This window comes from Balaenoptera musculus, chromosome 16 (assembly GCF_009873245.2).
Source record: "Balaenoptera musculus isolate JJ_BM4_2016_0621 chromosome 16, mBalMus1.pri.v3, whole genome shotgun sequence".
NCBI lineage: Eukaryota > Metazoa > Chordata > Mammalia > Artiodactyla > Balaenopteridae > Balaenoptera > Balaenoptera musculus.
The window spans coordinates 64,123,726-64,151,115 of NC_045800.1; the positions used below are offsets into that span (position 1 = coordinate 64,123,726).

Consider the following 27,390-nt stretch of genomic DNA (forward strand, 5'->3'; position numbering starts at 1 on the left):
TTATTTCCACTATTTTATCTTCCAGGTCACTTATTCGTTCTTCTGCCTCCATTATTCTGCTATTGACTCCTTCTAGAGAATTTTTAATTTCATTTATTGTGTTGTTTGTCATTGTTTGTTTGCTCTTTAGTTCTTCTAGGTCCTTGTTAAACATTTCTTGTATTTTCTCCATTCTATTTCCAAGATTTTGGATCATCTTTACTATCATCACTCTGAATTCTTTTTCAGGTAGACTGCCTATTTCCTCTTCATTTGTTTGGTCTGGTGGGTTTTTACCTTCCTCCTTCATCTGCTGCGTATTTCTCTGTCTTCTCATTTTGCTTAACTTACGGTGTTTGGGGTCTCCTTTTCACAGGCTGCAGGTTCGTAGTTCCCGTTGTTTTTGGTGTCTGCGCCCAGTGGGTAAGATTGGTTCAGTGGCTTGTGTAGGCTTCCTGGTGGAGGGGACTGGTGCCTGTGTTCTGGTGGATGAGGCTGGATCTTGTCTTTCTGGTGGGCAGGACCGCATCTGGTGGTGTGTTTTGGGGTGTCTGTGAACTTAGTATGATTTTAGGCAGCCTCTCTGCTAATGGGTGGGGTTGTGTTCCTGTCTTGCTAGTTGTTTGTCATGGGGTGTCCAGCACTGGAGCTTGCTGGTCATTGAGTGGAACTGGGTCTTAGCTTTGAGACAGAGATCTCTGGGAGAGCTTTCGCCGATTGATATTACGTGGGGCCAGGAGGTCTCTGGTGGTCCAATGTCCTGAACTCAGCTCTCCCACCTCAGAGGCTCAGGTCTGACACCTGGCTGGAGCACCAAGACCCTTTTGGGAAGTCTCAGGTCTTCTGCCAGCATTCAGTAGGTGTTCTGTAGGAGTTGTTCCACATGTAGATGTATTTTTGATGTATTTGTGGGGAGGAAGGTGGATCTCCACATCTTCCTCCTCCACCATCTTGAAGGTCCCTCCTAGCTTTTTAAAAATTGCTTAAAGAACAATCTTAAGTTTGCAGAAATTTGGCATCTTCCTCATTTCCTATTATCCACCAAGTAAAACTTTTTTTCCAAAGTTTCATTCTGTAGTATTGACCTGGCTGTGGTTTTTTGACTTTCAGGTATGTGCAAGAGGGGAAATAATCAGGGTGAAAGTTCTGGGCATACTGGCTATGATCGATGAAGGGGAAACCGACTGGAAAGTCATTGCCATTAATGTGGATGATCCTGATGCAGCCAATTATAATGGTAAGAAATATTTGTAGGGTCTGAAGTCTTTATACTTAAATCTTACCCAGCACCAAACTTAACCTGTAATGACAGAGTTGTAAGCCCATGCCTTCAAACTGTGAAAGAATGGAGGAGCAAAACATTTGACAAAGCATTGTTATTTCTACTACTGAACTTCTGTGGTTAACTAAGTAAACTTTCTCCTTCATTCCAGGAAAGAAAAAATCTGGTAGTTTGTATTAAAAATCTGGTAGTTTGTATTTCTTGTTTTCTTCTTTCCTTCCCCACATGCTAACACTTAGTTGCTCTATTTATTTATTTTTAAAAATTTGAAAACTGAGATATAATCCACATGCCATAAAATTCACCATTTTAAAGTGTACAGTTCTATGGTTTTTGACACATACACTAGTCTGTTAACCGTCACCACTGTCTTAATTCCAGAACATTTTCACCACTCTGACAGGAAGCCCCATATCCATTAGCAGTCACCCCCTATCCCCACATCACTCAGTCCCTGACAACTACCAGTCTATTGTCTGTCTTTATGGATTTGCCTATTCTGAAAATTTCACATAAATGGAGTCGCATGATATCCAGCTTCTTTCAGTTAGAATACTGGTTTCAAGGTTCATCCACATTGTAAAGTGTATCAGTACTTCATTCCCTTTTTTTTTTTTGGTGGTAAAATTAACATAACATAAAATTCACCACTTGAACTATTTTAAAGTGTACAATTCAGTGGCATTTAGTGCATTCACAGTGTTGTGCAACTCACCACTTATCTCATTCTAGAACATTTACATCACCCCAAAGAGAAACTCTGTATCTTTAAGTAGTCACTCCCTATTCCCTCCTCCTCCCAGGACCCGACAACCAGTAATCTGCTTTCTGTGTCTATGAATTTGCCTATTCTGGATATTTCATATACATGGAATTGTAAAATATGTGGTTTTTTTTTTTTTTTTTTTTTAATTTATTTATTTATTTATTTTTGGCTGTGTTGGGTCTTCGTTTCTGTGCGAGGGCTTTCTCTAGTTGCGGCGAGTGGGGGTCACTCTTCATCGCGGTGCGCGGGCCTCTCACTGTCGCGGCCTCTCTTGTTGCGGAGCACAGGCTCCAGACGCGCAGGCTCAGTAATCATGGCTCACGGGCCTAGTTGCTCCGCGGCATGTGGGATCCTCCCAGACCAGGGCTCGAACCCGTGTCCCCCGCATTGGCAGGCAGATTCTCAACCACTGCGCCACCAGGGAAGCCCTATGTGGTCTTTTTGTGTCACGTTTCTTTTACTTAGCATAAGGTTTTCTAGGTTCATCCATGTTGTAGCATGTATCAGTACTCATTTTTTTAATGGCTGAGTTATATTCTATTATATAGATATATATCACATTTTGTTTATCCATTCATCTGTTGATGGACATTTGGGTTGTCTTTGGCTATTAGGAATAATGCAGCTGCTATGAACATTCCTGTACAAGCTTTTGTGTGGACGTGTGTTTTTAATCCTCTTGGGTGTATATACCTAGGAGTGGAGTTCCTGAGTCATATGGTAACTCTTATGTTTAGCCTCTTGAGGAACTGCCAAACTTTTTTCCAAAGCGGCTGCACCATCTTACAGTCCTGCCAGCAGTGCATAAGGTTCCAGTTTTTCTACTTCTTTGCCAGCACTAGTTGTTATTTATCTTTTTAAATTATAACCCTTCTAGTGGGGTGTGTCTTTTTATTTTTGAGTTATAAGAGTACTTATATGTTTTGGATACTAAACCTTTATCAGATATATGATTTGTCTGTAGTTTCTTCCATTTTGTGGATTTGTCCTTTCATTTTCTTAATGGTATCCTTTGAAGCACTCAAGTTTTTCGTTTTGATGTAGTCTTATTTTTTTATTGCTTGTGCTTTTGGTATCATTATCTAAGAAACCATTGCCTAATCCAAGGTCACAAAGATTTAGTTACGTTTCCTTCTAAGAATTTTATAAATATAGCTCTTACATTATTTCTTTCTGCTGTTTTACAGAGTACAATCTCATATATATTTAAATATATGCAAATTTATATGTAAACTCATTTAAAAAGGACTCAACACCAACCTTTAACAGTACAATGGGAAGAAAGATGAAAAGAGTCTGACTTTTTGTTTCAGATACTTCTGTATTGACTAAATTTTGTACAATGAGAATGCATTCCTACATTTACCTCTGATTCTAAATGTAGGAATGTGTGTCCATTTTCACATGTGCTATTTACACAAGAGTGCACATGCTAAATAGCGTGCTTTGGCCACAGTTAATGAAGCCACGCCATCATTACATCTGCACAATTTTCTGGGTGTCATTTCCCTGCAGTAGAGGTTATTAGGACCCTAAAATTTTCTCTGGGGGGCTGGCCCCATGATGCAAGCAGTATGCAGCTTTCCTTAAATGTCAACCTAAGGCAATGTCCATCATGAGTTATAACTGGAAGAGTATTAGGTAGAACTAACTAAGAGTAGAACTCTTGACAAGCCACAGCTTTGGGAGGGATACACACAGAGCCATGGAAGAGGATGGCCTACCCAGTAAAGCAACCAAGTTGGCCATGTTGATCCCCTTTGTTATTGTGGGCCCACGACGGCCAGTAACCCTTCTGCCTCAGTTGTGGGCATCAGGAAATTGAGCATTTTATGCTCATGGTTGCAGGCTGGTTAGAGGCTGAACCCAGGGAACAGCACAGAATTGGTGCTGTCTTTGGTAGGATCTTTTTTTTTTTTTTTTTTAATTTATTTTATTCTGAAATTCAATGACTTTTGGGGGGGCTATTTTTATATTTTAATCCTGGGGTTGTTTTTTGTGGGGTTTTTTGCCATGTGGTTTGTGGGATCTTAGTTCCCTGACCAGGGAGTGAACCCGGGCCCTTGGCAATGAAAGCAGAGTCCTAACCACTGGACTGCCAGGGAAGTCCTTGTCTTTGGTAGGATCTTGATGTGGCATCAGGAGGCAGTTCAGGGAGCTCTGCAGACCACTGGCTTTGTCTGTATGTGTATAATGTACAACTGGAGGAACAAAAATTGACTGAGTTCTTTTTTCCTACTTTTTTCCTCTGGGTCTGGTGTTCACGGTTCCCTAGTCAGGATCCAGCATACCTTTCAGTACCTGGTTCACAGTCAGTGAGTTAATCAACTCTTATATTTTTCCTTGCTGCAATATAATACAAAAATATGTTTGATCTTTTTCTCCAGTTCCTGGCAAGGAACTCCTAAAACACTTGGACTTTCCTGAGTGCCGAGTGTCTTTTTTTATTCATAATGAGCCCCTTTCATCACCCCTGAGTTTATGCTAATAAGGTGACTTACGGTGGGGCCCCTAGCTAGCCTCAGACCAGTTCAGTCAACAGAAAAACTTAATGATTAGAGGGTGGGAACCTCCAGCCCCAACCACTGACCTCTGGGATCGGGAGGGGAGGCTCCATAAAAAGTCTGGAGTCACGAGATGTAGAGCACTTGTAAGTTGGTGAACATATTGAATTGCTGGGAGGGTGGCACGCCTCCCCACCAGAGGGCATGGAAACTATGCACCCCGCATACCGTGCCCTATGCATCTCCTCCATTGGACTGTTCCTGAGTTGTATCCTTTGTACTAAACCAGTAAACATAGTACAGTGTTTTCTTGAGTTTTGTGAGTCTTTCTAGCAAATTATCAAACCTGAGGAGAGAGTTGTAGGAAACTCTGATTTATAGCTGTTGGTCAGAAGTGTGGGTGGCCAGGGACTTGCGACCAGCGTCTGAAGTGGGATCAGTCTTGTGGAACTGAACGTTCTGACTGTGGGACCTGATGCTAACTCCAGTTAGATAGTGTCATTATTGAATTGAATTGTCGGACACCCAGTTGGTATTCCTAAGGAATAGAACTGGATGGAAAATTTGTTGGAAGATACCCTACACTTGTATTTTGGATTTCTGGATTTTCAAACTATTTCTGTATCAGGTGATACGTTTTATATGAATTCTAAGTTCCTTGAAATTTATCAGTGTTTAAACATTTCCCAGTTCACTTTGTAACCTTTCCATACTTTTAGTGGTACCCTGATAATAAAATACATGGTATTATTTAACTATGTAGATTATAAACTGGGCTTAAGCAAAGTTATTTTATAGAAATATAAATAAGCTGTTGTTGAATGTATCCCTCCTTCCAATTACAATTTTCCTGATGGATTTTTTTTTTTTTGCACATGTATCTAATATTTGTTTGCATGGAGAAGCAGTTCAGTCATTTAAACTTGAGTTTGATGACATTGAGGCTAGGCACTGTTAATGGCTGTACAGAAACTTTTAAAAGTTTTTTTACACAGGACACTTTTTTTTGTTGGCCAGAACTAAAGTATTGTGATACTGAATGCCTATACTGTAGAGTGAGAAAAGCCTATTCACATTTAATATGTAACCTATCAATGAATATGTGTAATGCATTTTTCTTGTCTTTTTGTATGTAATTTGGGTGTGATCCTTGAATACAGCCTCAACCTGTCTTTTGGTATCTTCTGTCCATCTCTTAGAAATTATGTACACCTGCCAAACTATTCTCATTATGTAGCTGCCAGTTATTTCTCCCTTCTCTTATCTAATAGGAGTCACTATGGTACTGATTGTTCTCTTAGTATACTTAATGTCAGAGCTATTTTAAGACACTAGATGATTTCCTTTTATTTATTTATTTATTTATTTAATTTATTTTTGGCTGCGTTGGGTCTTAGTTGCTTCGCGGGCTTTCTCTAGTTGAGGCGAGTGGGGGCTACTCTTCGCTGCAGTGCCCAGGCTTCTTACTGTGGTGGCTACTCTTGTTGCGGAGCATGGGCTCTAGGCGTGCAGGCTTCAGTAGTTGTGGTGCAAGGGCTCAGTAGTTGTGGCTCAAGGGCTCTAGGGTGCAGGCTCAGTAGTTGTGGTGCATGGGCTTAGTTGCTCTGCGACATGTGGGATCTTCCCAGATCAGGGCTCAAACCCGTGTCCCCTGCATTGGCAGGCGGATTCTTAACCACTGCGCCACCACGGAAGCCCTGATGATTTCCTTTTAATGTGTGTATGTGTTCTCTTCTCAACAAGGTGTTAGCTCTCACATTGTCTTGAAAGTTTTTGATAATCCATCCCGTAGCTCTTTCAAAGTAAGCACTTGATATTTTTATTGAATGCATAAATAATTACATACACATCTTGCAATCTGAGAAGAGAATCTTATTCTCTTCTTAGATATTAATGATGTCAAGCGGCTGAAACCTGGCTACCTGGAAGCTACTGTGGACTGGTTTAGAAGGTACAAGGTTCCTGATGGAAAACCTGAGAACCAGTTTGCTTTCAACGCAGAATTTAAAGATAAGGTAATGTGTCACTCAGAACTGTAGCTTTAGGCCTATTTGTATTGAGACTTATAATTTAACCATATTGTTACCATCTAAAGATAATATGATCGTAAAACAGATGTCTAAAGACACACCACAGGCTTGATGTTGATTTATTCATTTAAATGTTTTCTTCCATTTTTGATACAAAGAAGTGATTCAAAAGAGACAAAGTTATCAGGCTTGGGAAAATATTGAGAATAAGAAAAGAACACGTTTCTATTATTCTAACGTATATCTCTTCAAATTATAGGACTTTGCAATTGATATTATTAAAAGCACTCATGACTATTGGAGAGCATTAGTGACTAAGAAAACTGATGGAAAAGGAATCAGTTGGTAAGCATTAACTCTTTTCTGCATGTTTAACACACAAAGCAGACTAGCTTACTCCAGAGGTTTTAATTACCTTAACATACTCCACCGTTCCATTCACTTAGGGAAAGAGACTGGTTTTGTCAGTGCTTAAGTCAGTAGGAAGTGTAGACTGAAAGAAAAACCACACAACAGGAAGGTTGTGAGTTAAGTTTTATTCGAGGACTATAGCCTGGAAGACAGCCTCTCAGATAGCTCTGAGGAACTGCTCCGGAGAGATAAGGGAGGAGCCAAGATATACATGAACTTTTTTGCTGGGAAAACATGTAGTCAAGCATAAAAAGATTACTGCTATTCATAAAGAAGAGACCTTTCAAGTTAATGATTTTAGTGTTTTTCTATGTATGGGAAGAGGCAAGAATCTGCGGTCATGTGAAATTGTTTCTTAGAAATGCATGTTAACTATCTAGGGGCCAATATACCCAAATGTTTCCTGGTTTTCTCCATCCTGAATTCCCCTCAGGGCTCACTGTCCGTGGGTGACTGTAATGGCTAATGGCTTGATCCTTGTAGAACTGGAATGGTAGGCAACATTTTTTTTCTTTACAGAAGGTAACTATATAAACAACTGAAAAATGCCACAAGATACTCTCTGAATAAGTACAAACTAAAACTATAAAGGGCACAGTGAGATCAGAGCTTTGTAAGGCTAACTGGGAAAACCTGCCTAGCATCAGGGTGCTCAGAATGGGATGGGTATAATCAGGTTGAGTTCAAGGGTTGGTATTCTCTGATGTGAATACGTAGGGTTCATTACAACTAAACCAGGATCTACTATGCACACTGAATTAACTACTACTACTAATAATAGCTAATATGATTGAGCAGTTAATATTTGCCAAGCCTGCAAGACAGATGCAGGGAGATTAAACTTAACCAAAGTCATACCACAGTAAGCGTTTTGGAGTTAGGACTCGCATCCAAGTCTGTCTGGCCCCAGATCATTTTTAGTACAGTACTTCCTCTTTTAAAGATTATAAGAGAATGCCCACCATTACCACTTAACTAGTGTTGTTCTGGAAATACTAGTTGATGAAGTAAATAAGAGAAAGAAGATGCAGGAATATTAGAAAAGGGGGAGCAAATTGTTGCAGATGATATGATTGTGTACCCAGAAAACCCTAGAAAAAAGAATTCAGCAAGGTGAATGATTACAAAATGAGTATATATGTACATTGCTAGCTTTCTATATGAAGTGTAACAGAAACTATAATGGAGGAAAAGATCTCATGTAGAATAGTATTTAAAAACAAAACACAGGGGCTTCCCTGGTGGCGCAGTGGTTGAGAATCTGCCTGCTAATGCAGGGGACACGGGTTCGAGCCCTGGTCTGGGAAGATCCTACATGCCTCCGAGCAACTAGGCCCGTGAGCCACAACTACTGAGCCTGTGCGTCTGGAACCTGTGCTCCGCAACAAGAGAGGCCGCGATAGTGAGAGGCCTGCGTACCGCGATGAAGAGTGGCCCCTGCTTGCCACAACTAGAGAAAGCCCTCGCACAGAAACGAAGACCCAACACAACCAAAAATTAATTAATTAATTAATTTAAAAAACAAAAACAAAAAACACAGTATAAATAAGAAACCTGAAGGTCCCAGAAGAAGAAAAGTTTAAGACTCTATTGAGAAATATAAAAGATGTTAAATAGAAAGGTATAAGATATATTCATGAATAACATTCAGTTTCATCTAGAAAAAATCTGCATCTCAGAATAACGAGGGAAATTCTGAAAAAAGTAAGGGTAGTTGTGGTGAGGAAGAGTGTTAATTATTTTGGTACTGTTTAGTAGTATTGTTTTACTAAGAATTTGGTACTGAAGAAGAAAGTCAAATTATTCAGTTCTGTTAGAGTTTGATAGACCTAAAGTAGAGCTAAAGATGTATGGGAATTCAATTTATAATAAAGAAGGTATTTTAAATGAGTGTTTGGACCAACTGCCTGTTTAGGAAGAAAATAAGACTAGATCTCTCTCTTGCTCCTTACATGCCTTATGCCAGATATACACACTGGCAACCACCCTCATGGCTGTGGCCGTTTCATTTTGGAAAGGTGCTGCAACCGGGCCGGTGCTCCACGAGGGCCCTGTGCAAGCAACCCAGCACCAGTGTTCTTACCTCCAACTACTTTATATCCACATGTTAACTGGGTGCTGGCTGCAAACTAGGGTTTGTAACCCTAGTCTTACATCAGCATTTAATTCCAGACAGATAAATTGTAATGTGAGAAAATTCTAGAAAAAGTATAGGTGAATTTATTCATTAGCTTGTAGTAGGGAAGAACTTTCCAAACAGAAGACAAACTCACAATCCATAAAAGAAAGATTTACTTGTGGTGTTATTTTTTTAATGTAATTTTTTAAAATAAATTCTTTCAAGATTTGTTTATTTCATTAGTAGTGGAATTAGTTTATTCTTTTTTTTTTTTTTTTTTGGCTGTGTTGGGTCTTCATTGCTGCACGCGGGCTTTCTCTAGTTGTGGTGAGCGGGGGCTACTGTTCGTTGCGGTGCACAGGCTTCTCATTGCGGTGGCTTCTCTTGTTGCAGAGCATGGGCTCTAGGCATGCGGGCTTCAGTAGTTGCAGCACGCGGGCTCAGTAGGTGCAGCACGTGGGCTCTAGAGTGCAGGCTCAGTAGTTGTGGCGCATGGGCTTAGTTGCTCCGCGGCATGTAGGATCTTCCCAGACCAGAGATTGAACCTCTGTCTGCTGCATTGGCAGGCGGATTCTTAACCACTGCGCCACCAGGGAAGTCCTCATTTTATAATTTAAAATGCAGCTCAGAAAGATAGTGTTATCCCCCAGTAGATTTGCAAAATTTTTAAAAATTAAATGATAGCCGGGATGGCAAGAATATCTATATCTATATCTATCTATCTATCTATCTATCTATCTATCTATCTATCTATCTATCTATCTATCTATCTATGTACATGGTTGGTGAGAGTTTAAATGGGTACAACCTTTGTGAAGGGCAATTTGACAATATTCAGCCCAAAATTTTAAATGCATGTTATTTCTTTGTAGAACCACTACTAGGAATGTATCCTATAGATATAGTCCCAAAAGATTTATGTATAAGGATGTTCATTGCAGTGTCATTTATAATAGCAAAAAGTTAGAAACAACCAAAATGTAAATGGTTAAGCACATCCATATAATAGAACAGTATATGTCACAGTAAAAAAAAAGTTCTCTATATGTTGATAAGGAAAGACGACCAAAATATATTAAGTGAGAAAAGCAAAGTCCATAGTAGTATATCTAGTATGATCCCATTTATGCAAGGTGAGATACACACACACACCCCAGCATCTGTTTATATTTAAATTTTTTTTTCTGGAGGGAAACGAACTATAGATAATGATTGCCTTTGGAGACAACCATTTGGAGATGGGAGGGAGAGAGGCTTTCAATTTGTGACTTTCTGAATTTTCTAACTACATATGTGTATTACTTTTTTTTATAAATGTCATTTTATCTGGGTAGTAAGATTTTTTTCTGATTATGAGAAAATCCTAATGTAAAAATAATTCTCAGGAATCTTCTGTTCTGTAAGTCAGTATAATGTCCTGTAAAATGCAAACATTGTCTCTCCACAAACATAAGAAAAACTGAGCACACTTACACATTTGTGTGAAAATGTACAATCATGAGACTTTGCTTTTAATAACTTCTCTATTTTATGGTGTCCTATTATTTCTATGGAAATGGGCTTAATGCATGTTAAGTGGCAGGTAACTGAAGATATTTCTTTTTCATTTTAATAGAATATTTCTGATCATACCCATGTTATAATAATACACAATAATTTAATACATAGGAAATTTTTGAACTATAGTTAACCAAAAAAAGTTTTTAAAAAATCATTTTAATCACAGTTTTTCTTATTAATCACAGTTAATAAGAGTAATAGATACTCTTATTAACATTTAGTTTTTTCTTTTTACAGTCCTTTGTGTACAAGTATAATATTTTCAAAAATAATTAGGATCATATTGTATATACAATTTGTTTTATGGTTTAAAAAAGTTAACACTATAAGCATTTCTCATGTCATTAAGAATATAATACTTTTATACTATATAACATTCCATCTGTGTAATATTCCATCTCATGGATAAATCATTTTTAGTCATCCCTGTTGTTGGACATTTTGGTTACTTCCAAGTTTCCACTCTTACCAGTAGTGAAATTGTGTATGTTGAACATCTTTGTACATCATAGTTTAAATCTCTGAGTTCCGAGATGTGGAATTTATCTGTCAAAGAGTATGTGCTTTTTAAAAGGTTTTAGACACATTTTTTTGTTTGTTTTTTTATATTTTTCTCTGACTTTTTCTTTTATTATTTTGTTGTGGACACATTTTACCAGATTATTTTTCAGGAATATTGAACCAGGTGTTACTCCTGCCAGGAGTGTCTATCTCAGATGTCAACACTAACAGAAACTGGATTTTTTGTTTTTTGTTTTTTTCATTTTATCTAATTAGGAAAGATATGTTTGTCATTTTCATTTGCATCTTAGCTCTTTCATTGAGAATTACACTGCATTCAATCACATACTTTAAAATCTGAACTTGTTAAGGGATTTGAGTAAAATTGACCACAAGAATAGCTGTATATTAAATAATTAGAATATTTAATATAGGTGAGAAAGCTTTCAACTAAGCCAGACTTGAATCTCATCTGGCCTACCACCTTCAACTTGTTATTTTTAACAAGAGAGAGTTTTAATAAGAGAGAAGTTTTTGTTACTGTGACTCATGACAACTTTCCTTTGTTCAACAGCATGAATACCACAGTGTTTGAGAGCCCCTTCCAGTGTGATCCTGATGCTGCCAAAGCCATTGTGGATGCTGTAAGTAAAGGTTTCCCTGAAAAAGAACACGCCTGGTGGCCAAAAAATATGGTGTTGAATGGGGAGGGAAAGTACCTTCAATAAATATTTGAGGATGTCCTATACACATATTACAATGTGAGATCTTGAAATTACAAACCATAAATACAAGTAGACATTTGACTGAGGGGAAACCTGAGGAGGGTCCTAGCCAACACTATACTGGGCAGATAACAAAGTAGGACAATTTGTAAAAATCAAAATGACTCCAGAATGTTCTAAGTAACCCAAGTGCCTGGGTACTTATCATAAGCCATTTTTCACAGAAGTACCAACGGGAACTTATTTGACTTGGTCATAGCAAGGAATGAGAAAGTTACCAAATTTCAGGTGCCATTGCAGGAGTGGTTTATAGTCCTAGAGGAGAATTTCATGTGAGGAAGTAAACTGTCCATCAAAGAAATAATTTTGTTTTTGTATTATTTTTAATGATCTGATTTGTATTAACCTAAAGACTGAAGATTGTCTAAAATTATTCTCATTTACAATATTAAATAAGGAAAACAAAAGAAAATGAAGTCTGACTTTACAGCCTTGTAAACAGGGTAATACAAGGGAAAAGGACAATTTAATGATGAAGCCAATACATTTAGATTTATTTTTATTTATATATGAATTTTGACAAAGTTGAGATGAATAAGATAAATTGGAAGGGAAAAGCCATTGGTTAACAATCATAACTTTTCAATGAGAACATTCTGCCTACATTTTATATATATGTGTGTATATATAAAACCTTTATATATACATATGTTGGTTTTTTAATTCTTTATTTCAAAAGCAGTTTTTTTTAATTGGAGTATAGTTGCTTTACAATGTTGTGTTAGTTTCTGCTGTAACAAATTTATTTTTATTATTTATTCTCCTGTATGTCATTAAAAGCTAAGAGGTTTGAATTTGTTAGCATTTCTTAGCAGCAGAGCAAGCTTTGCATTGTTACTATCTATTGTAAATTATTTTTAGAACCTAAAAATTGGGATAGTTGTCTTCTGTTTAGATTCCTTTTAGATTCCTTTTAATCTTTGTATTTAATCTTTGTATCAGTATACTTTTTTAGCTTATTCTTTTTCTGGGATTAGACTAATACATTTTAACATTTTATTTTAGTTACCACCACCATGTGAATCTGCCTGCACAATACCAACAGATGGTAAGTAAAATTACATTAAACATTATGCATATGTGTGGGAAAATTACATCTATATCTATAGATACCTCTTACATACCACATACATACAGAGAAAGAGAAGGACGGGGAGAAGAAGCATTTTTAGAGTTCTGTAGCACATGTGGGAAGAAAGATGGCTGTACATACCACCTTTAGTGCCACCCCTGTGACAGCATGACCATGACCCACTGTTCTCAGAGCTCCTGGTAGATGCCTTGTGGAGGTTGGAGCAGGCTGGGCTCTTCGTCCCCATCTGGCCCCAGGCTACTTCACCCAGGAAACAGTTCTTTCCACCTTTAGATGTTAGAATTCTCTGTAAGGTTCTTCTGGTGAGAATTGCATGTCCATAGGATCAGCATCAAGAGTAAAGAAGCCCAAAAGAAAACACTGGGAAATTACCTGGTTTTGTGTAGTGAAGCTTTGTATGTATGTAGGTTTGTTTTAATGTAATCCATAGGAGGATACCTTAAAGCAAATATGTTATTCATTGTTATATGTTGGGTGTAATTTTGATTCCTAACAGGGATTCTAATTTTTTCTTTTCTCTGACTACAGTGGATAAGTGGTTCCATCACCAGAAAAACTAAGGAAATTTCTCTGGAATACAAGCTGATATTGCTGCATCCTTTTCGTCTGAAAGCATTAGATGCAAAAGTAGTAACTTTTCCAAGCTTTAAATTTATAGAACTAGTCAATCAAATTCTGCTGTGACCAATCCAGTATATCCATACTGTTATCCATCTAAAAGCATCTTTCATATCGACTAAGATAACTTTTAGTTCCTGCTTAAATATCAAGACAGTTGTAGTTTGGAAGTCATCTGTGAATAAATGTCCAAGATAAATACGTATTGGATGTATATGTTTGCCATGTGTTAGGAAATAAAATTATTTTGTTGAAACTTGGTTTATGATATTTTTATTTTAATCTGAAGCCTAACACTACCAAGCAGGCTTGGGTGCTGTTTGGTATTTGTTTTCTGTGAATGATCTTATAATTTACCTTTATTTATTAGACTAAAACTGACTTTATTTGTAGGCACCTGAAAATGAAATCCCTTATATTTACAGCAGTCTTGATACTATACTCTTACCTAATTCCTATCATCCCATCGTGAGCCATCAGCCAAGATAGTTTTGTGATTAAATTCGTGGATTTGGAGCTGTGCAGACCTGAGTTTTTAATCCTAGCCCGTCTACTTATTTAGCTCTATAATCTCAGGTCAGTGTTGGCATCCACTGACTGTGTTTTCTCAATCAAGTTGTGATTTTCTTGGTTGTTGGTATGATGGGTGATTGTTAATAATATCCTAGACATTTTGTCTGTTATGTTAGGAGACACTAGGATCCATTTAAATCTTTTACCAGGCATCACCCTATTTAGGGTTAGCACATGGTCTTGGCCTGCTTTTGTGGACTGTGGTTTCAATGGCAGTTTAATTTTCAGCAGCTTTGCAGTGTTATTTTGGTCAGCTTGGTTTATCTGGTGCCACTGGGGCTTCTGTTGGTTCCTGCTGGTGCTGCCTGAGGGGGCTGAGTATCTCTTGGTGGAGGAGGAGAGTCTTAGGCTACAGGGATAAAGAAGCTTCCTGAACTGGTCTACCCATTATAGCTGGATTTCTCCCTCAGGCTTAGCTCACCCGCCTACCTAGGTAACTCTTGGTGGAAAAGGGGAGTCTCAGGCCTTGTGGGGAAGGAGAGTGCCTCCCTGGTTGTTTATTTCTGCCTGGGCTCCCAGTGAGCCCCCTTGCCAGGTAGTGTCATGCCCACCAGAGGGACCCCCATTCCCTATGGGGGAGGTGGAGGAATGAGCCTATCTGGACTGCCTTCTGTTGCTAGGTTAGGGGTTGGGAAGGACTCTTCTCCTCCTCCTGGTGGTGGTAGGATGCATGTGCCCTGTCACTGCTGTTCTCTGGTCCTGGGGGCCCAAACCAGCTCGCCTTTTTAGCACCTTTCAGAGTTCTTGGCTGGGTCTTGTAATCTCCAGGGTTTATAGCTGTGCTTAGCAGGAGAAGTAGAGAAAAACAGGTCTATGCCTTCTTGTCTGGTCCAGGACCAGAAACATCAGCATTCAGATTGTAGTAATATTTCTCTTATTCCTTTTATAAGATCTGTTTTTAAATGCTGCCTCAGTCATTGTAATATGTGATTTCTGAAGTGATTTGTTAGGGTAAGAAATATGTTTTCTAATGAAAGACTATACAAAGTGGGGGACTTCACAAGTATCGGTCTAATAAGTAGGAATCATCCGCCCAAATTTATGGAAAGGAAAGGGGATAGAACACTAGTCAGAAGAAATATCAGCAATAGTTCTCCTGTGTGAGACCCTCTGTAGAAAGCTTCCGCTCCTCTGTTCAGGTAAGGAATGTGAAATACTCTTGTATTCACTTGCTAGGCTACCATAACCAAGTACCACAAACTGGATGGGCTAAACAAGAGAAATGTATTGCCTCACTGTTCTGGAAGCTAGAAGTCCGAGATCCAGGTATCAGCAGGCCCATGCTCCCTCTGAAGGCTATCGGGAAGGATCTGTTCCAGGCCTCTCCCTGCTTTTGATAGTTCCTGGCTTGTGGCAGCATAACCCTAATGTACACAAGGTGTTCTCCCTGTGTGCTTGTTACCAAATTTCCCCTTATAAGGACACCAGGGGAAAGAATTCCCTGGGGTCCAGTGGTTAGGACTGTGCTTTCACTGCCGTGGGCCCGGATTCAATCCCTAGTCCGGGAACCACAGGTTGTGTGGCACGGCCAAAAAGAAAAAAATACGAACATCAGTCAGGGCTTCCCTGGTAGTGCAGTGGTTAAGGATCCACCTGCAAATGCAGGGGACACGGGTTCGAGCCCTGGTCCGGGAAGATCCCACACGCCACGGAGCAACTGAGCCCGTGCACCACAACTACTGAGCCTGCGCTCTAGAGCCCACGAGCCACAACTACTGAGCGCATGTGCTGCAACTACTGAAGCCCGTGCGCCTAGAGCCTGTGCTCCACAACAAGAAGCCCACTCACTGCAACAAAGAGTAGCCCCCGCTCGCCACAGCTAGAGAAAGCCCGTGTGCAGCAATGAAGACCCAACGCAGCCAAAAATTTTTAAAAATAAAATAAATTGAAAAATAAAATAAATTAAAAAAATAAAGTATATGACAAAATGGTTCTTCCTATAAAAAAAAAAGATACACGCACCCCAGTGTTCATTGCAGCACTATTTACAATAGCCAAGATATGGAAGCAACCTAAATGTCCATTGACAGAGGAATGGATAAAGAAGATGTGGTACATTTATACAATGGAATATTACTCAGCCATAAAAAAAACAATGAAATAATGCCATTTGCAGCAACATGGATGGACCTAGAGATTATCATACTAAGTGAAGTAAGTCAGACAGAGAAAGACAAACATCATATGTTATCATTATATGTGGAATCTAAAAAAATGATACAAATGAACTTATTTACAAAACAGAAACAGACTCACAGACTTGGAAAACAAACTTATGGTTACCAAAGGGGAAAGGTGGAGGGGAGGGATAAATTAGGGGTTTGGGATTAACACATACACACTATTATATATAAAACAAATAATCAACAACGACCTACTGTACAGCACAGGAAACTCTACTCAGTATTCTGTAATAACCTATATGGGAAAATAATCTGAAAAAGAATGGATATATGTATATGTATAACTGAATCACTTTGCTGTACACCTGAAACTAACACAACATTGTAAATCAACTACACTCCAATATAAAATAAAAATTAAATTAAAAAAATTTTTAAATGTAATCTCAGCAACACTGCATGATCAATGCAGTTTTTCAGGTAAGGGAATCTGAAGCGTTGGCCCAGTTGTATAAAGGGTCCGAATGAGAACTCCAATTAGAAATTCAAAATTCATTTTCACCATCCCTGAGCCCAGGCCTGCATGTGCTGCAGCTGTAATGGCAATTATGTCCAATCTAATCAGCATATTTGCTACGCAAGAGCTTATATTGTGCTTTTGCACAGAATGTTCTTTACATTTAGAACAGCTGCCCTTACTGCTTTCTGGGAGTCTAGGCCAAAGGGAATTTGCCTTTACACTGACAACAATGCTGTGCGAATTGCTTCATGATGGCAAGTATTTATTGAAGAGTTATTAACTCGAGTCGATTGCCACAGAGTTTATTGCTCCCTCTGTCTCTCTTTGGGATTTTTCCCTTAGTTATTACAAAACCTTTAAATTAACAGAACATATTCGCCAGAAATAAGATTAAGCAATGAACACCACAAGGGTATGTGGCAATCTGAATTTTTAAAAAAGCCTGAGAGCAATTTGGCAATCTCTATCAAAATTTTAAATTTGTCTTTATACTTTGAGTCAGCAATTCTGCTCTAAGAATTCATTCTAGTTGACTAAGAATAGTCAACCGGGCACACAGCCTATGGCAGCTTTGTTAAGTATAGCAAAACCTGGAAAAATATCTAGCAGTCCAGTTGAGGAATGGCTAAATATTCGTACATGTAGCAGTCAATGAAGTCACTGCATGGGCTGATATGGAAAAGATGTTCAAAATACCTAAGTGAAAAGAGAAAAAGTTGTAGTACTCTATAGCTGCCAGCTATGGCCTGTGGGCCAAATCCAGCCTGCCAGAGGTTTGGTAAAAACACTTTATTGGAACACAGTCACACCCTTTCATTTATGAATTGCTGTGACTGCCTTCCAGCTACAATGAAGAAAGAATTTAGTAGTTGGGATAGAGACCACATGACCTGCAAAGTCAAAAATATTTACTATTTGACCCTTTACCAAAAGCATTTGCCAGTCCCTGCTCTATCCTACGATCCTATTTGTGTTTTTACAAAGGGAGCACTGTGGGGAAAGAGACACATTAATGGATATGCTTGTATGGGTATAGACAATTTCTGGGGACAAACAAACAAAAATAAACCACAGCCAACAATGGTTACCTCAGGGAGTGGGAATGAGTTACGTGCGGAAGAAGTCAGGCCCATGGAGTTTCCTTCCACTTTGTAAGCTCCTATGCTTTTTTTTTTTTAATTTATTTATTTGTTTTTCTTTTTGGCTGTGTTGGGTCTTCGTTGCTGTGTGCGGGCTTTCTCTAGTTGAGGCGAGTGGGGGCTACTCTTCGCTGAGTGCCCAGGCTTCTCATTGCGGTGGCTTCTCTTGTTGTGGAGCATGGGCTCTAGGCGCGCGGGCTTCAGTAGTTGTGGCACATGGGCTCAGTGGTTGTGGCTCACGGGCCCTAGAGTGCAGGCTCAGTAGTTGTGGCGCACGGGCTTAGTTGCTCCGCGGCATGTGGGATCTTCCCGGACCAGGGCTCGAACGCATGTCCCCTGCATTGGCAGGCGGATTCTTAACCACTGCGCCACCAGGGAAGCCCGTAAGCTTCTATGCTCTTTGAATTGTTTTTCTAAAAGCATGTATAAAATTTTAAATTTTTTTTAAGAAAATCAAATGAAGTAGGAGAAGGACACCAGTGGACAGTGCTCAGCACAGCTAGTGGCAGGGGGCTTCCCGTTCTCTCTCTCTCTCTATATATATGTATACATATGTGTATATATGTAATATATATTATATATATCATATGTTACATATATACGATATATATAATATATATGTAACATATATATGATATATATAATATATATACTTATATATGGATATACACATGTGTATATATATTATATATACTTATATGTATATATATATTATATATATATACTTTAGACATACAGAATAAGGACTGGGAGGGACTGAGCCCTGGAATCTAATTTTTAACCAGTTCCCCAGGTGATTCTAACATACCCCTATGTTTGAAACCACTGCTCTAGTCATAAATTTCAGAGATCAGGAAAATTTTCTGATGGGGTTGTAGTTATGATCAGCATGAGATAATCCAGCAAACATCTATCACAGCAACAGCAGCAAATGATAATAGCTCCCATTTGTGAACACTTCCTAAGCGTCAGGCCCTATGCTATAGGTTCTATGTGCTTCATCTCGTGGGTATCCTTGTCCTGTTCCTCATCTTAGAGGAAATGCTTTCAGCTTTTCACCATTGAGTTTAATGTTGGCTGTAGGTTTATCATATATGGCCTTTATTATGTTCAGAGAAACCTACAGATATTGGCCGTAGGTTTATTATATATGGCCTTTATTATCATATATGGCCTTTATTATGTTCACTGTATACGGACTTTGTTGAGAATTTTTATCGTAAATGGATGTTGAATTTTGTCAAAAGCTTTTTCTGCATCTATTGAGACGATCATATGATTTTCATTCTGTAATTTGTTAATGTGGTGCATCACACGGACTGATTTGTGGATGTTGAACCATCTTGCATCCCAGGGATAAATCCCACTTGATCATGGTGTATGATCATTTTAATGTATTGTTGATTTAATGTATTTTATTTATTTTTAAAATTACACAAAATTTTTAAAATTAATTTTTTTGGAGTATAATTGCTTTACAATGTTGTGTTAGTTTCTACCATACAGCAAAATGAATCAACTATACATATATATATATCCCCTCTTTTTTGGATTTCCTTCCCATTTAGGTCACCACAGTGCATTAAGTAGAGTTCCCTGTGCTATACAGTAGGGTCTCATTAGTTATGTATTTTATACATAGTATCAATAGTGTATATGTGTCAGTCCTAATCTCCCAATTCCTTCCATTCCCTCTTCCCCCTTGGTATCCATACATTTGTTCTCTACATCTCTGTCTCTATTTCTGCTTTGCAAATAAGATCATCTATGCCATTTTTCTAGATTCCACATATATGCGTTAATATACGATATTTGTTTTTCTCTTTCTGACTTACTTCACTCTGTATGACACTCTCTAGGTCCATCCACGTCTCTACAAATGACCCAATTTCATTCCTTTTTTATGGCTGACTAATATTCCATTGTTATATGTACCACATCTTTATTGATTCCTCTGTTGGTGGACATTTAGGTTGCTTCCATGTCCTGGTTATTGTAAATAATGCTGCTATGAACATTGGGGTGCGTGTGTCTTTTTGAATTATGCTTTTCTCAGGGTATATGCCCACTAGTGGGATTGCTGGGTCCTATGGTAGTTCTATTTTTAGTTTTTTAAGGAACCTCTATACTGTTTTCCACAGTGGCTGTATCAATTTACATTCCCACCAACAGCGTAGGAGGAGAAAATATTTGCAAGCGAAGCCAACTGACAAAGGATTAATTTCCAAAATACGCAAGCAGCTCAAAATAAAAAAAAACAAATAACCCAACCAAAAAATGGGTGGAAGACTTAAATAGACATTTCTCCAAAGAAGATACACAAATTTTAATGTTAAAAATTCAAAAATTACAGATAAAGTCCTCCTTGCTTGCTGTCAATCCTACTCCCTTCTTAGAGATTAACCACTATCAGTTCGGTATAAATCTTTCTTGATTTTTTTTTTTTCTTGATTTTTCTCTATGCTTTTACACACATATATCTGAATATAAATATACAATTTAGTATTTTTTAAGCATGTATGGGATCATAGTTATATACATTTTGAAATTTCATGTTATTATTTATAGATGCTAATTCTTTTAAACTGGTGTAAAGATAATACAGATGTATTGTTGAACACATATTCTTAATCCACTCCATGAGACATGTTCCTGAAATCTAATGTGTTGTAGGTAGCTGGGATGCTGATTACAAGTTGGAGAATAGAAGGGGGCCAGGCAAGAAACGTAGGCAAGGATCAGATAATGAAAGGCCTTGCTAAGGAGACCCTGGACTTTAGGAGGCCCTCAAGAGGCACCAACAGTTTTTAAAACTGGAAAGAACTATTATCTTATTTCCGTAATGGGTACAGAAGTATTCAAGGAATCCGGGTGATCTGCAATGCTGTTTGATAATATCTCCCCCTCCCCGCCATACCCTTCTCATTAGGAAATATCCAAGCCTATTGAATGCATGACTCCTCTATAAATACTGGAATGGTCATGGTGTGATATGCCATTTGAACATGTTCCACAAGCATTTGCTGGGTGGCCCTATAGGAGGCAGTGGAGGGGAGTACAAAGTGTAGTGGCTTCCAAAGCAGGGTCCAGGGCTCTCCGGAGGTGCTAGAGCACCCTCCAGTGGGGCCATTAAAAATCTAGGAGATGATTTCCAAGTACCACTAGACTGCAAGACTCATGAGGGCAGGACCCCTATCTCTTCTGTTCCCCTCTGTATTCCGAGCACCTAGCATATGTCCTCACATATAGCATGTACCTCATAAATATTGAATGAATTAATCTAAAAAATACAAATTCTTTCATTGCTTTCTAAAGGGAAATAAATATGTAGCAAAATATGACTATAATTGGGTATTCACAGACTAAAATGTATATTTTTGGACTTCCCTGAGAACTCTAATTCAATATTCAAAATAGTCAAAAATTTTGTAAAGCTTCCGCATTCAGGCTTTTTTCTTTTCTTTTCCTTTTTTGCACGTATGGAGGGGGTTGGAATTTCTGCAGTGTAAGGAAAGAATCTTTATTTTGTTGCATCCTTAATGCTTCTTGGGGACCTCGACCAATGTTTTTAAATTAAGAACTATTATTAATTATTCTACTAATATTAAGGGAGTATGTTGTGGGTGCTGGGTTAACCCTGTAATATGAATAGATACAAGAGTAGCTGCTAAACCTGTGCCTCCAAAGCCAGAGCCCAAGCCTGAAAAGACCCTTGTAAAGAAGGGAGAGCAGGGACCCAAAGAGAAAAGTGGAGGGACTTCCCTGGTGGCACAGTGGCTAAGACTCCACGCTCCCAATGCAGGGGGCCCAGGTTCGATCCTTAGTCAGGAAACTAGATCCCACATGCATGCCGCAACTGAAGATCCCGTGTGCCGCAATGAAGATCCCACACGTGGCAATGAAGATCCTGTGTGCCACAACTAAGACCCGGCGCACCCAAATAAATAAATAAATAAATAAATAAATAAATAAATAAATACTTTTTAAAAAAAGAGAGAGAGAAAGGGGGAAAAGTCGATGTTGGCAAGAATGGGAATAACCCTGCAGAAAATGGAAATGCCAAAACACACCAGGCACAGAAAGATGAAGGTGCTGGAGGTGCCAAGTGAAACCAAAAACTGTTTTTGGTTTTTTTTCAAAAATTTTTTTAATATTTATTTTTATTTATTTGGCTGCATCAGGTCTTAGTTGCGACACTCGGGATCTTTGTTGCGGCACACGGGCTCTTTTGTTGTGGTGTGCGGGCTCAGTAGTTGCAGCACGTGGGCTTAGTTGCCCCGTGGCACGTGGGATCTTAGTTCCCTGACCAGGGATGGAACCCGCATCCCCTGCATTGGAAGGCGGATTCTTAACCACTGGACTGCCAGGGAAGTCCCCTGTTTTTTTTAATTGTTGTAAAATACACATAACATAAATTTACCATCTTAACCATTTTTAAGTGTACTGTATAGTTTAGTAGTGTTAAGTACATTCACAATGTTGTGCAACAGATCTCCAAAATTCTTTTCATCTTGCAGAACTGAAACTTTATAACCATTAAACAATTCCCCATTTCCGCCCCCTCCCAGGCCATGGCAAGCACCATTCTACTTTCTGTCTCTAGGAAGTTGAGAACTCTAGGTACAAGTGGAATCATATAGTATTTGTCTTTTTGTGACTGGCTTATTTCACTTAGCATGTCCCCCAAGCTCATTCATGTTGTAGCATGTATCAGAATTTCCTTCCTTTTTAAGGCTGAATAATATCCATTGCATGTATATATCACATTTTGTTTATCCATTTATCCATTGATGGATACGTGGGTTGCTTCCACCTCTTGGCTGTTGTGAACATTGCTGCTGTGAACATCAGTATACAAATATCTCTTTGAGACCCTGTTTTCAATTCTGTGGGTTACATACCCAGAAGTAGAATTGCTGGATCATATGATAATTCTATTTCCTATTTTTGAGCAACCCCCGTATTGATTTCCATAGGGGATGCACCATTTTACATTCCCACCAACAGTGCACAAACTAGGAAACATACAATTAGTTTAAGAAGAATTAAGGTTTTTTCCTAATTGCACTCTAGATTATGTCAAAGGGAAAACATTTAGAAATCTTAAGACTTTTACCTCTTCAAATTTTAGATGGATTGTTTTTCAGAATGATTTTTCTAATCAACATTTTATGAAATCCTCTAGCTGATAAAAGGCTAAACATTTACATTCTTCTCAAGAATTGAATGAATTTTTATGTATTAACACAGATGGTATTCCAGTTTTTACCATGCTCAATGCAGGAAGGGATCATTAATTTTCAGCATCCATGCCCTTTTGGCTCCCTGGCCTCTCCTCTCCTTCACAGCCACATTTCTAATGGCACTGGCCAGGGTCACTGCCCCCTTTCCTCCTCTCACGGTCTCTCCTTAGGTCACTCCAGTAAAGCATCCATCCCCATTACTCCCCTGAAACTGCATGGGGGTCCCCATGGCCCCCATGTTGACAATTCCAATAGGTGGTTAATTTTATGGGTCAACTTGACTGGAATAAAAAACACCCAGATAGCTGGTGAAACATTATTTCTGGGTGTGTCTTGTGTTTCTGGAAGAGGTTAGCATTTGCTTCAGTACACTGAGTAAAGAGATGTGCCCTCACCAACGTAGACGGGCATCATCCAATCTGTTGAAGGCCCAAATGCAACCACAAAAACACAAAGGAAGGGCAAATTCTCTCTTCTTGAGCTGGGACATCCACCTTCCTGCCTTTGGACATCAGAGTTCCTTGCTCTAGGACCTTCAGACTCCAAGACTTACACCACCAGCCCCCTGATTCTCAGGCCTTCAGAGTCAGACTGAACTATTCCACCGACTTTTTGGCTCTTTAGCTTGCAGATAGAAGCTCGTCGGACTTCTCGGCCTCCATCACTGAGTGAGCCAATTCCTTAATGTATCTCCTCTTATACAAATCTATGTATCCTATTGGTTCTCTTTCTCTGGAGAACCCTAACACAGTTGCTTTTCAGCCTCCATTTCAGTTTCTGAGTGCCTGTCAACCTAATGTTGAGCATGCATAGGGGAATAAGAATAGAGTGGGGAGAAGAATTACATAAAACTCCTCTGCTCAAACCCTCCATCTCCAGATCACTCACAAGAAAGTCTAAAGTCCTCACAGTGGCCTACAAGGCTCTAAAGATTTGCCCCCGTTGGGAGACAGTTCTCTATGAATCTCTTATATTTCTGCACTTCTTGGAGCAGAGGTACTGGAGGTCTTTATTTCGACTATCTTTTCAAGGACGTTTATATAAAGAACAGCCTTGGAAGAGACTCTCCATCTGAGGCAGGGGATAGTTTTGTCTGCTGTCCAGTGTAATACTGTCTCCATCTGGGTCAAAAGTCAGCCAGGTTTGCCTGCAGTCTATTATGAAAGACTGGCGTTCCTTAAGCTCTGGGTTCTTCAGCTGTGATGCAAATCCACTCTATGGGCAGCATCCACCTGGGCTGCTCTGCATCACCCCAGAGGACTTGTCGGGGGGCAAGTGCAAAATACACAAACATGAAGCTCATGCTTTGCTTGATAAAATCCTTTGTCTCTGCCCCAGGAGTCTCGTGTTTGCCAGTATCCATGGAAGTGTGCCTGGCTAACTCATTAGGTAAAGTCTCAGAACTTTCCCAATTCTTAACCACCTACCCCACACCTTTCCCACCTCACCTCCTGCTACTACTTCCCTTTTCACCCTGCCTGGCTATGCTGGCCTCCCAGCTGTTCCTGGAACCTGCCATGAACACTCCTCCTTGAGGCCTCTGCACATGCTGTGCTGTCAGCCTGGAACATTTTACCCCCAGATGTCCTTCAGGTCCTGTCCAAATGGCACCTTGGTGGGGCCTTCCTTGACTACTCTCTACAACAGCCTCGCCACCAATAAACAGGTCGACTTTTGCCAACCTGATGGGTGAAAATGGTATCTCAGTGAGCTTTAAATTTATTAACTTTTGGGGGCTTCCCTGGTGGCGCAGTGGTTGAGAATCTGCCTGCCAATGCAGGGGACACGGGTTCGAGCCCTGGTCTGGGAAGATCCCACATGCCGCGGAGCAATTAGGCCCGTGAGCCACAACTACTGAGCCTGCGCGTCTGGAGCCTGTGCTCCGCAACAAGAGAGGCCGCGACAGTGAGAGGCCCGCGCACCGCGATGAAGAGTGGCCCCCCACTCACCACAACTAGAGAAAGCCCTCACACAGAAACGAAGACCCAACACACCCAAAAATAAATAAATTAATTAATTAATTAAAAAAAATTTATTAACTTTTGTTATTTTCTGTATCTATTATATTTCTGAGTTTATTATGATTAAGAGCCATGTATTTCCTTTCCTGATAATCATCTGATTCTCTCCTTGCCTATTTTTTTTAACAACAGTCTTTTTCATATTAATTTTTCACTTGCCTATGATGTGATTACACATATTTTTTCTTGTCATCTGTCTTGAGTTTACGGTGTCATCACTATTGCTGTTTTGCCATATAAAATATTTTTATTTTTCTGTGGTTAAATTTATCAATCTTTTCTTTTATGGCTTCTGGATTTTCAATCATAGCCAGAAAGGCCTTCTCTATTCCAGGATTATAAGGAATTCATCCATGCTTTTTTTTCTACTTTTCTAGTACTTTTAGGGTGTCATTTTTAAACATATATATCTTTGAATCATTTGGAACTTACTTGGTGTGGCATGTGACTTATAAATTCAACTTTTACGTTTTCTTGACAACCCAACTGTCCCAACCCTTTTATTATTTATTTATTTTAAGCACATAATTGAAACACTTCTTGAAAACGTACTCTGAAAAAATTGCTTACGTGCACAACAATGCCTCTTTCACCCATTTTAGAGGTGGGTACACTGTGGTTTGGGGCATTTGTCAACTTGACCAAGGCTGCCCAGCTGGTAAGTGAAGTTTGCAGCTCTCCTGAGAATCTGCCTATGTGCTCCCTCCTTCCTCCTGAGTCCCCCAAATCATCCTTGTGGTTTGGAAGCCTCTTACCTTACAGCCAGGCTTCTAACAAGGCCCGGTAGTCCAACGCATTAACTTGCACCATTAACTTGCAACGGGGCCAATTTGTGCCTCCAGGTGTGCACACCGGGGTTCCAAGCCCTCTGGACATAGTTCCCCTGGTTTAGTCAAAGCTGGTGAGAGGCCTCAGAACATAGCCCGACCCCTTTCAAATGTGTCTGGGCGGGATTCACACTCAATGCAGAAGACTCACAGGATGAAAGGAGGGGGAAGGTGGTGAGCTTGCCTATCCAGCCCCCTCTGAGTACTGTTGGAGTTGCCAGGTGCCATTTTATCTTTTTAAAATTTTATTGTTTAAAATTAACTTTTGGGGACTTCCCCGGTGGTCCAGTGGTTAAGACTCCTTGCTTCCGATGCAGGGGGCGCAGCTTCGATCCCTGGCTGAGGAACTAAGATCCCACATGCCACGCAGCATGGGCAAAAAATAAAAAAATAAATAAAATTAACTTTTATTGGAATATAGTTGATTTACAATGCTGTGTTAGTTTCTGCTGTACAGCAAAGTGAATCAGTTATATATACACATGTATCCTCTCTTTTTTAGATTCTATTCCCATATAGGTCATTACAGAGTATTGAGTAGAGTTCCCTGTGCTATACAGTAGGTCCTTATTAGTTATCTATTTTATATATAGTAGTGTGTATATGTCAATCCCAATCTCCCAGTTTATCCCTCCCCCTACCCAGGTGCCACTTTAATTTTATTTCTGCATGTATTTGAGTTTATATCTGTACTTCGTTTCATTGGTTTGTGTGCCTTTTTGTGCACTAGTACCAAACTGTTTTAATTACTGAGGATCTATAATGTTTTAATATCTGATAGTGCTATATCCCTCTCGTTGTTCTTCTTCTTCAGAGCCTGTTTTGTGACTATTCTTGTTTATTTTTCCATTTGAATTTTAGGAACAAACAGGGTAGTTTAAAAAACACACACATAACACTCCCCTTTCACTTTGCCAACTGGACTTATGTCTTTATTGGTCATTCAAGTGGGGCAAAGGAAATACCCTTTTAAAACTCAAGTAAACGGGGTGTTTGTCTCATAACCTGTCAAAGGAAACAAATTGTAATAAAAACACACACATAATAATTAATCCTATTAGTTCTTTTATAGGAATCATGTTAAATTTGTAATTTTACTTACAGAAAATTGAGATCTTTATGATACTGAGTCTTCCCATCCAAAAGCATCATTCATCTTTCCATTTGACTCAGTTTTCTTATCTGTAAAATCTGAGTAATAATACCAATCTCAGAGGGCTGTCCTCAGAATTAAATGAGAAAATGCAGGTGAAGGAACCAATGATTTGGTTTGGAAGTGATTTGCCACTTCCTAGG

The 27,390-nt window shown here is 39.2% G+C and overlaps 1 protein-coding gene, 1 long non-coding RNA gene and 1 other non-coding gene across 4 annotated transcripts in view; 2 read left to right on the forward strand and 1 right to left on the reverse strand.

Moving 5' to 3' along the window:
* The window catches only part of PPA1 (inorganic pyrophosphatase 1), a 36,519-nt gene extending 22,615 nt beyond the window's left edge, over window positions 1-13,904 (forward strand). The window contains exons 6-11 of the mRNA XM_036828885.1: window positions 1,090-1,216; window positions 6,419-6,546; window positions 6,821-6,906; window positions 11,727-11,796; window positions 12,943-12,985; window positions 13,559-13,904. Of these exons, the coding sequence (XP_036684780.1) occupies window positions 1,090-1,216; window positions 6,419-6,546; window positions 6,821-6,906; window positions 11,727-11,796; window positions 12,943-12,985; window positions 13,559-13,590 (486 nt within the window). The 3' untranslated portion in view covers window positions 13,591-13,904. The remainder of the gene's footprint in view (window positions 1-1,089; window positions 1,217-6,418; window positions 6,547-6,820; window positions 6,907-11,726; window positions 11,797-12,942; window positions 12,986-13,558) is intronic.
* The window catches only part of LOC118882708, a 43,402-nt gene that overhangs the window by 15,571 nt on the left and 441 nt on the right, over window positions 1-27,390 (reverse strand). Inside the window, exons 2-3 of one of the 2 annotated variants that reach the window (XR_005016833.1) lie at window positions 27,197-27,276; window positions 26,999-27,099 (exon numbers count right to left, since the gene is read on the reverse strand). This is a non-coding gene — a long non-coding RNA (uncharacterized LOC118882708). Of the gene's footprint in view, window positions 1-26,998; window positions 27,100-27,196; window positions 27,277-27,390 lie in introns of those variants that run through there. The other variant, XR_005016834.1, reaches the window with a different exon arrangement.
* On the forward strand, window positions 26,991-27,117 carry LOC118883188. The gene has a single exon (XR_005016969.1). It is a non-coding gene; the product is annotated as a small nucleolar RNA SNORA27 (small nucleolar RNA).